Here is a 12,865-nt window from a genome sequence, read left to right on the forward strand (position 1 = left end):
TCACGAGGACATCAAAGTGTCGATCTGTTTGACCAATAACCGATGATTTCAGACGCGTGTATCAGGTGTGCGCACAGCTTTATCATGTATTAAACAACGATCAAATTTCTTGTAATAATTACCTACCCTGTGTCGCTGAATTCGCGGTATTTATTTTAATCATCAGATTCCAATCAATCTAAGGCGTTTCTTTAAAACCGGAGTGATTTTGAAATAAGAATCGGAACATCTTTGCAATAAATGAACAACGTTATCATAAAAATTTTTCCTACTTGTACGACTTGTAAGAAATTTATTTTTCGTACGTTCGTGATTTACTCTTTCTTTCACATTCAATATTGACGTATTTGAATCTTTTAATCGAAAATGCACATGAATTATTTCGACTCAATCAATTACACGTTACTTATTGTAACCGCAAGTAAAAAGTGCAGGTTGATACGTGGAAACTGAAAAAAGAAAGAAGAAAAAAATTATCAGCGGAAAAAGGAATTCACGCATCAACGAAATATTTATAAATATTTGCGAGCACAGGAAATAATGCAATAATAAATTGTTGCACAGTGTCGAATGTCGGTTTTAAGAAACGGTATTTTTCTCCCGGGACAAAAGCGTGTCTAGTGCGTGTTGGGTGGCCAAAATACCGATGCCAAAGGTTCTCCAAGCCGTTTGAATTATTGAGAGCCGAATTGAGAGTCAGCGATTGAATAAAATAAACACGTTGTCGTTCGCATACGCGTATAACCCTAGCGCATGATTAACGGTTAAACACAGTCGTATCGAGTGGGTGTGAGAATGAGGGCCGAAGAGTTTGGGATAGGGTTTCAGTCGCGGTGTCAGAAATCTCTCCCTGTGTATAAAATAAACAACAGTTTATCTTTATTGCGTTACACGAACGGTGTTCTGCGAAAATGGGCTTCGTCAGCTTTGTTTCGAGGGATGCACAACCGACTCGTGAAGAGTTTTGGCTTTCCTCACTGATCGTGAGAAACTGAGAAGTCAAGTGGTTTTGCCCGGGTTGGAACGGTTCTCGACGAATGAGCAATACACAGCATCGCTGCGGCTCTCAAAACTTGAAACTCCCTCTATTTCTCACCCTTAGATATACACGGAGAGAAAGGGTTATTTTTTAGTCAAGTGACATTCGATTGATTCAACTAAATGATTGCAGTAATGTAAATTGAACCAGTTCCAATTCGACAAGTTACGCCAAACAAGCTCCGGCTAGATCAACAAACTATACGTTCAATCGATGTAAAGTTTTTTCAGGCTAGATTCGTGTATTCGTATTATTTGAAGTACATAATCATTTTTGTCAACGAACATGCGACTTGGAGGAACAATACATAGACTTTAAATGAAATGGTATTTAACTGACTCTATTTGGGAACACGTCAAAGGATTCACTCGAATCAATACTTCACTCGATCGCGACAAGAAAGGCTTTTGTTGAATGAAGGTATTCGCTTAAATACATCATTTTGACAAACTACCTAAATCGAAATTGTTGAATCCAAGTCATAGTATTTGGAACAAATAAGGGATACTAGATTGAAGTGAATCACGAACTACAAGAAAATCCATTTTCCTAGTTCAAGAATTCCTTTCCCTCCGAATATGGTCAAGCGACGTTTTCCAGTCCAGTCGAAATGTATACATTTGAAATTGCAATTCTTCCATACCACCATTTTCTTTTTATAATCGTTAGAGGGGGGTCATTGGTAGTCTAAATCCAGAATTTCAACTACGCTGTGAAAAGAGTTTATTTACAGTTAATAAACGTACACTTGGCTATGGTGAAATAAATGATTCGTTATTGTTATCAAATTTTATTTGAGCCAAATATGATTTGTCAACTATAACAAATTTTATCGATCATTATTTGGCTCAACTAAAATTTTATAATAATAACGAAACATTTATTTCACCATATCCAAATACGCGTTTATTAACAGTAAATAAGCTCGTTTTTCAGTCTGCAGATTCTGGCGTAGATTCGGACGCCATCTTGAATTTACGGGCGCATTTGTTTTTGTAAAATAACTCGCCCATTTTCAACTTTTCACTAACAATAGTTACAATCAAACTTGTACGAGATATAATTCTCTACAACATTGATGATTATAATTTCTTTTCTACGATCGATATTTTTTTACTTAAATCGTGAATTCAAGGTGGTGTCTAAAGCTATACCGCAGAATCTGATCGTAATCCTAGATTTGGACTACTAATGATCTCCTCCCCGCCGCCCTGCCTATGATTAGAAGTATAAAATTGTGCTGTAGATAAATTTTACTTTCCGGTATTCTTTTTTGTATGTAGCGATTTGGCTACACAAGACGAACCCGAGGTGATCGATTTTCGATTTACTATCGCGTGCGATATCGCGCTTGGTAAGGCAGGCGTAACACGACGCGACTTACAGCCTGCTTGGGTGGGTGCAGAACTCGATTCATGTTACCCTGGCATGCACTTCGAACTACGATTCGTCGCAATCGGTGTCGCGAAAATTTTCTAAATTATGAGAATAGGAAGTCCTGCGTTTCAAGGATGCTGGTGAACCGAGAGAAATTTCTAATTGTGGTTCCTACAGAGTCATTAACCATTTTCATTTTTACCATGACTAAAAATATAGCCCTTTGTATATACAAAATGAAAACAAGTTTTGTAGACGTACTCAGAAACTGTAATAGGTTGTTTTTCATTACGGTTACTCGTTCTATGGTTCCGTAATGTTACTACTGATGGGATCGATTTGACGTCAGTGTAACGATAAATTGATGGTAAGGCGTTTTTTTTTTTTAATGAAAAAATTTATGATCAACTCGTCAAACAGATTTAACGTTAATACTGTGACCAGAAAGCATAGCACTGACGACTATGAGATCACACTAAATAATTGCTTGTGCCGCATTTTCTTGTAATACTGAGAATATTTAATAAACGATATTGTAACGATACACATTTCACTAGAACTTTCTAATAAATATAACAAATGAAATTCTACTCAGTGTCAGTAGAAAATTGATACTTTTTGATTAATTGATTACAAGGTAGTCACATAACGGGTACTGAACAAATTAATACGTTGGCAAACCACGTGACGCTTTTCCCAAATACGTGAGAAATAGATACAATAATTGAATTATGGACGAGAGCCTAGGGATCCATTTTACATTTCTAATCACTCTGAAAGCCTTAAAGATGTAGCAAATTCGTTCATTTCCTGTTTTTTCCCTTTGGTTGAATTTAAATTTCCGTACAAAATAATCGAATGGAAATGGGTAGAGACGGAAAATGAGTGAATCACAGATTGGATTGAATCGAAGTTGCCTTGAATTTCAAATGTCAAAGTAGCGACACATAAAAAAATCAATGTACCGCCGACTAATTCGTATTAATTTTCGCATCATATGTAATAAGTTTTTTTTTTTTTTGCGAGATTCGTGTACTGGTTGACATCAAAACGAATTTGTTTAACTGTATATTATCATTTAACCGAACTCCCTGTAAATGTGAGGGACATGCGATCGTGCTCGATGAGGCTCTCAAATGAAAATTCTTTTTATCTGCGATTGCACCTGATCTGTTTCCTGTCCACGGTGTTGTTCACCGTGTCGCCTAAGAATCCATGATAGGCTCGTGCTCGGATAGCTGACACCCATTCGTCATTCGAGCCTTCTTATGCCAAGAGGACACTTATATTTAACGTACATGCATGGCTAAGAAACAGAATTACGAATACATTCCGCAGAGGACGGTGAAAAAATTTTCTCTCTAAATTGCAGATCAGGATTTAAATTCTCCAGATCCTATATGTATTGACCAATATGTTTGCGATGAAGTCGGTTTATTATGTTTGATGATAATTTTCCATCTTAAAGTCGCTCCAGTCTTGTCCGCTCTCATCTGATCATCAGAGGCGGAGGATGTAGCTGCAGTTGTAGATTCTTCGTTATCCGGTTCACGTAAATCTGTGTAATTGTTTGGCCGATTTGTGAAAGAAGATTCCGCTATTTGCTTAGTTGAACTCTCATCGGGTGAAATATAGTGCACCGTAAACTGGGAATTCTTGATGGTAGATTTACCATTGGGATGTTGATCATTTTCTGAGAATTTATTCTGGCGATAAGTTGATTCACACTGTAATCCCTCCTTTTGAGCCTTTGAGGATTTTTAAGGTAAGGAATGCAGGATGCGCTGCCTATTTTACGGGAAATGAGTGAACTGGCTTTGTTAATATTTTTATCCCGAGAAGGAATTTCTTTGTCAGCAAGAACGGTAGATGTTTCTTTCGAAGTATTTGAAACTGTGATGTACGCGTTACTTTCGTGTTTACTTATCTCTTTTCTTTTTTTCGATCTTACGCTGGAACTCCTTTTGGTAGATCCAATTTCTGATATATTTTCAGCTAACGATCGTTTGCTTCGGGGTGGATTTAATGGTTGCTGATCTTTCGGCGGTCTTTCAGTCATTTTCAAGTCGGAATGTAGAGCTGAAAATTAATTCAAATAATCATTCTCTTCTTCTTTTCTAATTCGCGAAGACACGTTTCTGAAGCAATTTGAGGGACCAGCCCGCAAAGTGTCCTCATCCAACAGATCGTCATCTCTGTTAAATCTCAAATTTTTGTTCGATCGTCTATTTGACAAATCGCCTCGTACTTTCTTTTTCAGGAAGTATAACGATGATCCCACTTCTGTCATTGCTGAATAGACTTGTTTATCTCTCATCTCTTTACCAGCTAAGGGGCCATGTGTTAGTTCTTTATGATTTTTTTCGTCGACAAATTCCTGATAATCTTCTGCCGTTGCATACAATGACAGAGGTACTCGTTTAATTACAAGTTTCTCAACAATGTAATCGCATTCGTTCGGGTTGTATTCCTTCAAAGTCAACCTTCTCTCCCGCTTATGTCTTCGGCAGCAACTTAAAATTTAAGCCCAATTAGTGGATCCATGACTGGAGCATGAAATGTCGTCGAATATTCTACTCCGTTTTGTGTTGCTGGCTGAGAACGTAGAATCCATTTCTTTAACTTTTTTTGCGCTCATAATAGTGGATCAAACGCTAAAGATTACATCACGTCACTGCAGATTGTAACATACCTAATCAGACTTACAATTGCCATTGTATGTAATTATCTCGGTTTTTATTACGAGGCCAACTATGATGCAGCTCATCGTGCCGGCGCGGCGAACAGAATTATTAGATTAGAATATGTGTTGTAAAGAAACTAAATCTCAAATTCACCAGGCGAATATCGTATTCTGAAATGCCTAAAATAGCTGATAGCAGAGATGAGTAGGTTTTTACCCGTTTATTAACCTCGGTAAATCACCGTCCATTCGACCGCGTTACAACAATTCAACAGTCTGTCGCCATATTTATTTATAATTATAAAGTACGGCATGGAATGCAACGCATGCGTAAAGTTCGCCAAGTTCCATGATTTAAAAAGAACTCAGAAGAGGTACCGCTGATGCTGATCCTTCAGCTGAAACTACGACTACGTCCCAAAGGGAGTAGCACTTTCGTATTCTTAATGATGGTGAGGCATGTCGGTAACCGATCCGCATTTACCGTCCGGCAGCAGTCGGTAATCAAGCGCGTATTTATCATAGCGAATGGCTACTGCAGTTGTTGAAAGTGAACAAGTAACGTGAAAATCTTTATAATTTATTTAACAGATAAAAAAACATGCGTGTGGTAATCACACGCCACAGAAGTGAAACTTCTGAAATCTATCTGAGTGATTTACCATGAGTTACAAAAAAAAAAAAAAAATGGTTCTTTGATTAGCTTATATTTAAACAATGAGGCTGAGAGAATGAGAAAGAGAAGAGAAGAATGACACAAATAAGGATAGGGAAAATTAGCGATTTTCAGTTTTTATTTGAAATATTAAAAATGCAATTTGTAATAAGTTTTTGTGTTAGGGCACAAAAGAGTGGGGGTACCAAGATCCGCTCAAAGGAAAGAGACCGATGATAGGTGTATGTTGGGGGTTTCAAAACACAGCATTTCATAACATTCTATAGTTACCTAAAGAAGTTTCACTTCGAAATTATAACGCGGATGCTTACAAACCCATAAACATGTGATCAGTTGCCTGTAAAACAGTGCAACCAGTCGAAGGAGACCTGAGGTTAAAATATTGGAATGCCACGTTTCGCGGTAAAGCTTATGTCGAAATAGCGTCTTGTCATTGGTTGCCAAGGATCAAAACAAGCGTCTACCGGCTCTTTTCAAAGTGACCAGTCTGAAATTGGCGAGACAGAGCTCAGCAGGTATTCTGTTTTGTTTTCGCAATAATAACTGCCTGTGACGAGACGAGTATGTGTAGCGTGCTCGAGTGAAATTATTGTTTTTAATGTTAGATGCGATCCAAAACGGACTTTAGACGTGAAAATGAGTTGCAGGTATGTGCGTGAAGAGAGCCGATTAATGATTCAATGCACTCGCGAAGGTTTATGTGTGAGAATTGATCTTAGAAAATTAGTGGATGAAATTGGTTTCAACCTCGTAATATGTGACTATTAGGCGTAGATTTTTGATCGACTGATGAAATGATTATTTTGGTTCTTTATTTCAGGACGGAAGTTTGGAACATTTTATATCTTCCAGACGAAATTTTAATGAAAATTATTTCAAGCTTAAATATCGGAGAGAGGTTGCCTCTGGCATATTTTTGCAGGAGATTTCATACACTTTTGTTGAATGACGAATGGGCATTGACGTGAGTAAAATGTGCATGCAATTTTTGCTGCAGAATATTTTTTCTTACATTAGTTGTACATTTATTTGCATACCTGAATCAGCCCTCATCACTCTAAGGGGATGCTATGGTCGATTTCAACGTGAGGTACATACCTCCAAATATTAAAGCCCACGTATCTCAAACGCGCAAAAAGGGTTAACAAACAGCTCCATTCTATACGCAATTCTGAACACAAACACTTCATTACATTTTCATTTGACACAGAGATTAAGAAATGGCATGATTCCTACGAATTTACTATCATGATTTTCTGTGCAATTTCTTTATTTCGGTGTCAAATGAAAATGTATTGGAATGTTTTTGTCCAGAATTATGTGTAGAATGGGGCTGTCGAGGCCTTTTACACATTTGAGATTTATGGATTTCGATATTTGGACATACATACGTTTAATGTGTTTAATCTCTAAGATGTAAATGTGTAAATATTACATGATAAGAAGGTATGAGTTTTGTGTGAATGCGAGTTTTTTTTATTTTTAGGAATTTAGACTTCTCCAAAATGGATACCTCACAACAGTATCAGATGTGCACTCATATGTCTTCAATAAACAGATATGTTAACATATACGGCGCTTGAATTTTGCTGGCATGTACTGCCCAGAGCCAGAGGAGATATTTAAGAGTATCTCCGAGGCAAAAAATCTCATCGAACTCGACGTGTCAACTGTTTAATTTGAAGATTTCGAGCAATTTTTAAATCTGTTGTTTTCTCTTTAGAGAGGCTGAAAAAATTATCTATCATTTGGCTGACTGAATGTAAAAACGAAATACTGTATCACGTAATATTGGTAGAATCATTATGAAGACTTACCCGCTTGTCCATAAGATTGTGCAATGTAAATGACAAGTGGCACATCATCAGGTCGTTCGACGAAATAATTCATTTGGAAAAACTCCGTTTGGTGCAGATATACTTTGTTTCAGAACCTGAACGTCGATATATTTGGCTAAGAATACCAAAAATCATGCACAAACTCCGATTAATAGCATGTCTTGGATGTGATACGAACTTTCTCGAACAAATCATCTTAGATATGTTGCCAAACCCTGAACGATGGATCAATCTTAGTAAAGGTGATTTCAGAAAAACACGTTACTTTCACTACGGTACGTATCCAAATTACTGTACTTGATGCACGACAAGAGCTATCTTGAAAACTCACTTGAAATCTCGGTAATACCTACCAGCCATAGTTCAGTTCTCCGAACTGCAGGAAAAGTACAATCAATTCAATCGAAATTTCAAAGGAGAGGGGTTCAGGATTGATCCAAGATTATTCGAATATTACACATTCATAATTAAATTTATTGTAAAGTACAAACTTGTTTTTGATATGTGATCTACCAATTTGGCAAATAGGCCAACACATACTCACATACTCATGATCCGATTCTATTGAATGACTTTTCGTTTTTCACAGAAAATCACATTAAAATTTCTAAGTACCTAAGCGAAAACATTATTCACACTGCTTCTACTTGGGAAAGTCTGTGAACGATGTCGAAAGTTGAAAAGAGCATAAGTTTTGAAACCATACTGGAGGAATTGATGAGGATTTCCAAACATACAATCTTGAACAGGAACTGCTTTCTGTCTAAAAATAACGGTCCAGATCAGTTCGTGCCAAGACTTCAGCATGTAAAGGTAAAGTTATAAGTTTCAGACTCGTTGAAAATAAACTTTGTTAATTATTTGCAACAAGTGCAAACGAGTCAAAGGCTTAATGATGACTGATAGAGATGTCCAGTAAAATTTGTGTAATCCAATCTATTGCGTGAAAAACTCTAATCAAACAGCACAAAAATATTTATTATTCGCATTTTGAGTAATTTTTTTCGATCAAAATCAAATCTCCGCTATTTTGGTTGTAACAGATATTATTTTTACTTGCATTGACAAGAAAAATAATTATTTTCACCTATCATCTCTTGAATCACTTTATTTTTTTCGTACTATGATTTGGTAATTGAAACCTTCTAAACATTACAGCTCTTGCTTGAAAATCCAAGCCAACCAATTTATTACATGAACGTGAACCAGAGCATAGAGCAGAATTCCCAGCTGCATTTGATATTATTAATGTTTACAAGTTTGACGGAACTTGTTTTGTCCAACATAATAATAAGCAATCGTAAGTAGCTCGCTTCCATTGTGCGAATAATTATATTTAAATATTTACATGGCTTTTTTCAAACTGAATTTTAAGTACTCTTTGTTATATTCGAAAATACTGCATTGATGATACACTTCAATTACAGGAGCCTGGTAATTCGTCAAATTGAAAATGCTCCTTCTCAACTAGTTGAGATGAATTGAAAGATTGAATCACGTTCGATCTATCAACGTAAAGATAAAGATTCAAAGATACTTCACTTACTGACCTCTGAAATTTATCTCCTGATTCTTTTACAGTGACTTAAATAATGAATTTCACTAGTATTCGCATCCATTTTTTATACTTTTCTGCATAGGCTTGACTTTCACTTGACTCTTTCAGTCACGTGATTCAGTTTGTCAGAATATATTGGAATGAAATATAAAAAAATTATACAACAAAGGAAAAAACGCGTGCCACTGATAGTGGCTTCTGTGACTGAAAGGGTTAAATGGTCTGAAAAGCTCCGAGTATTGTGACCATACCATTGTTAACTTTAGCCAGTGCTATGATACTTGAAAACTTGACTTAGAGAAATAATATTCTTCTTTTCTTATAATTTATTTTCATGCCATCATGGTCGACTTTGGGGTGCTTATCAAAATTGATGATAACAGGTATGAAGCAAAAATATAAAGATTCTGAGGACGAGGATTTAGAACCAGAAACTTCATGTTTCCATGCAATAGTGCAAAATATTCCGAATGTGAAAGCATTGACGATAAATGCTGGGTAATTAATGTTAACTAAACAGATAATTTAAAGTAATAGCAGCAGCCAATGTTACTATGAATAACACTTCTTGACATTCGTGAATTTTGACGTTTTCGATATTCGCATTTTTATGCTATACACAAGCGTTAGTTGAATTCGTGGACTAAATATCAAAGGGTGAAAAGGTATTTTTTGAAAATGTACTACAAAACTTATTCCAATAATAACGTTGGATCATTTTAAACTTCGCTCAAATTTATAAGGGAATCACTGTTTTGAGATCTTGGATTAGAATGGATTAATAAAACATTAGTGTGAAATCTACATCATTTGAACTCCACGATCATTTTGGGCAATGGCTGATATCAGTATAAATTCTGTCTTATGCCAAACGAAATTAGAACTATTAGAGATGAAGTATGATTTAACTTTCATCAAAGTTCTAGATGATAAGAAGGCGGCTCGCGAAAGTCATTTATACATGTGGCAAAAAATTGCCGATTCTGATCTTGCAAATGGCGAACATGGCTCATTCATCGTGTGCACTCAACAATTCTCACTTTTATTATCATTTTGATTTTAGTCGACATCGTAATTTAGATAGCTTTCACTAATATATGTTATAATTTCAGAATACTGGAGGACGCACAATTGTGGGATCTGGCCGCGCTTCGCATGATCGCAGGTTGGAGACACCTTACAAGCTTGCACCTGGTGAAAATCCCGATCAAAGATGGTCAATTCCTCGTAGAAATAGCCGCACAGTGTAAAAATTTGGAGAAATTAAGGATATTATAATATAATATAATTAAGGATTTAGGGCCGCAATCAACGTGCTGTTACACAAAAGAGTTGATGCAAATGCTGACAGTTTGCCACAACTTGAAAGACTTCTCGATTGAACAGAGCAACTTCTGCCAAATACCTCGTTTATTCGAAACTCTCGCTAAAAATCTGAAGCTCAAAAGAGTTTCTCAAAAGTTTGGGCAGATCAAGAAAGTCACCGAACTTGACACCCTTCATTGAAAAGTTAATATGATCTTGTGAACTGGTATTGTTTGTGTGCCAATATAAAGGATTGGCTGATGATGCTTGTGATGAATTGAAATCGATTTTACAGAGGTGATGACAGCAATTTTTTGGACATTTGATACAATTCAAATACTCTGTTTGATACATTTTTTTAAATTTATTCATTTATTTGACGGGACAAGGCCGATTATCAATGTTAAAGTTATGGGCTTGAATAATATGTGGTATATTTATGAACTAATACTGTCCTTTTTCACAGTTTAAAGGTTGAATTGAGTCGCCCGAGTTTCCAGTTTGATGTCATTAGATGCAGCGGTCCTGGCAAAAATCACGTTCTCAACTTTGATCTTCATTACTGTCACAAAGATTTACTGGTTCCTTTCACCTATGTCGACTCGCTATACCGCCTAAATAGTTGAAGCAATTCTTAGTTATATCTTTTTATTATTATTTGTCATTAGTTATCAAGAAAAAAATGTACCAATCATTTTTTGATGTTGTATAGTAAATTAGAGGTACTTATCAATTTATTTAATGCCAAAATAACATGTTAACTTTATATCCATTTTATAACTGTATTTCTTTCCGTTGTCTTAAAATCTTCCCTATCCTTTTTTTTTTTTTCTAATTGCAAAAATCATAATCAATTTCTTTGTTAATCTACAAGAAAGGCTTCTTAACATTTCTCAGAAGTTTCCTAGCGTATCGGATTTAAACCCGTTCACTTTAAAATAAATATATTGACTCAGAGTGCCTTTATTTGAGTGAAAAAATACTTATTCGACGATTTTAAGATGTTTCGGGTATGTTTCAGGAATTGAATTTTTTCTTCAAATTTTGCGTATTTCTTACAATGTAAGAATAATTCTACAAAAAAAATAACGGTAATCGATTTGTCAGGAAATTTTACTCCTATTTCATATCCTTGACAAATATTTAATATACTGTATATCTCGGAAAAACCGTAAAAAGCGAAAATCAAAATTGTACACTATAGTGTACAAAAAAAACGAATCTGTCAACATCGTAACCGATCAAGTTGGTAAGAGTGGGGCGCTGCTGGCGACCGTCACGTATTGCGCAATTGTTAGGCGGGAGATGTAACAAGTGACGCTACCCCAGCACTTTTGTTAGTTGGCTGGCGTGATCAGCTTCCAAGAAGTGCAAAAAAAAGTATGCCATGGAGGGGAGAGGATTGCAGTCGGCCGGCCTTCTCATTCGCACTGACCAGGCTCTACCCCTAAATTCAATCCGCGGATCGCGTTCGATGGTTAATCGTGCAGCGAACCCCGAAGATAACGGAGTCCGGCAAATAGAAAGATCGGCATTGAGGAGAGAGTCCATCACTGCTACAAGGTACGTTTGGTTCTCTTTGTGTGATCGTATCAGACCTGATGAAAGATTCGAATCGCGATGAAAACCAGGTTCTGACTGCTACTTTTCGCGGGGTGAAACAGGCCTGATTAGCTGTCGTGACAGTTCTAAATGGTCGTTTAATGGCCTAGATATTGCACAGAATGAACCATTTATTAACGAGACTCATTTCGATCAACCTCACGTAATATACTTATCCGTCTGATTTAACTACGAACCTATTTCGTTTGGAGTTGGCCGTGATTGTTAGCATTGTTTGCAAGATGTATATAATGTTGGTTTGATAGGTAGTCGGAAAATAGCAAAATAAAGTGATAATTTTCTAGTTGACAGAGTTTTTCGACCTAATTAATGACAGTTCAATTTATCGTTCGGATTTAGCTGGCACCAAATCGTCTCGTGTTATGTGTCGTTTAATTCATCATTCTGATATGTGCAAGAAAAATATAAAAGGCGTCATTCTCATTTTTTCTCAATATGGCTGCTCCCAATTTAAGCGGCAAGTCGAGAAAAAAAATATTGCACAGCAGCATCAGGGCTGGGTTCAATTTCCGCCAATAAGAAACCGCCGGGAGAAGGCAGCTCTCCGATTGGTCCGATATTCAAATATTTGTACTTCTCGATTCGTCAGCGTCAATCGTCACCGAATTCTCGGAACAGACAGTTGCTATGCGAGCTTCGAATTTTTTGAGACTTCTATTCGCAGTCGCAGTTGAGTGAGTTTCAATCCAACATTTGCTTCCATGAAGAGAATTGCTACGATCTACGACGTAATCTAGTGACGAATTACGAATGACGATATAACTAT

General features: G+C 36.4%; 1 protein-coding gene across 3 annotated transcripts; it reads left to right on the forward strand.

Annotated features, from left to right (window-relative positions):
• The first annotated feature begins 6,294 nt into the window (after positions 1-6,294).
• LOC124306770 (uncharacterized) lies at positions 6,295-11,244 on the forward strand. Of its 3 annotated transcripts, none has more exons than XR_006908679.1 (8): positions 6,295-6,422; positions 6,596-6,739; positions 7,262-7,888; positions 8,203-8,426; positions 8,772-8,913; positions 9,555-9,669; positions 10,284-10,773; positions 10,943-11,244. XR_006908679.1 is itself a non-coding variant. In XM_046767759.1 (8 exons), exons 4-8 carry the CDS (start codon positions 8,280-8,282, stop codon positions 10,945-10,947), a joined length of 543 nt encoding a protein of 180 aa, XP_046623715.1. In that variant the 5' UTR covers positions 6,295-6,422; positions 6,596-6,739; positions 7,262-7,888; positions 8,203-8,279; the 3' UTR covers positions 10,948-11,244. The 3 variants fall into 3 exon arrangements, 1 of the variants encoding a protein (XP_046623715.1); XM_046767759.1 differs by having other exon boundaries at positions 10,284-10,417; XR_006908680.1 differs by lacking the exon at positions 9,555-9,669.
• The last annotated feature ends 1,621 nt before the right edge of the window (positions 11,245-12,865 follow it).

This window comes from Neodiprion virginianus, chromosome 6 (assembly GCF_021901495.1).
Source record: "Neodiprion virginianus isolate iyNeoVirg1 chromosome 6, iyNeoVirg1.1, whole genome shotgun sequence".
Taxonomy (NCBI): Eukaryota; Metazoa; Arthropoda; class Insecta; order Hymenoptera; family Diprionidae; genus Neodiprion; species Neodiprion virginianus.

Excerpts from the sequence above, each read along its gene's own strand:
- LOC124306770 (XM_046767759.1), top strand. The coding sequence starts at position 8,280 with ATGTCGAAAGTTGAAAAGAGCATAAGTTTTGAAACCATACTGGAGGAA. Across the intron at positions 8,914-9,554 it reads CAACATAATAATAAGCAATC|GTATGAAGCAAAAATATAAA; the intron begins GTAAGTAGCTCG and ends TGATGATAACAG. Across the intron at positions 9,670-10,283 it reads GCATTGACGATAAATGCTGG|AATACTGGAGGACGCACAAT; the intron begins GTAATTAATGTT and ends TTATAATTTCAG.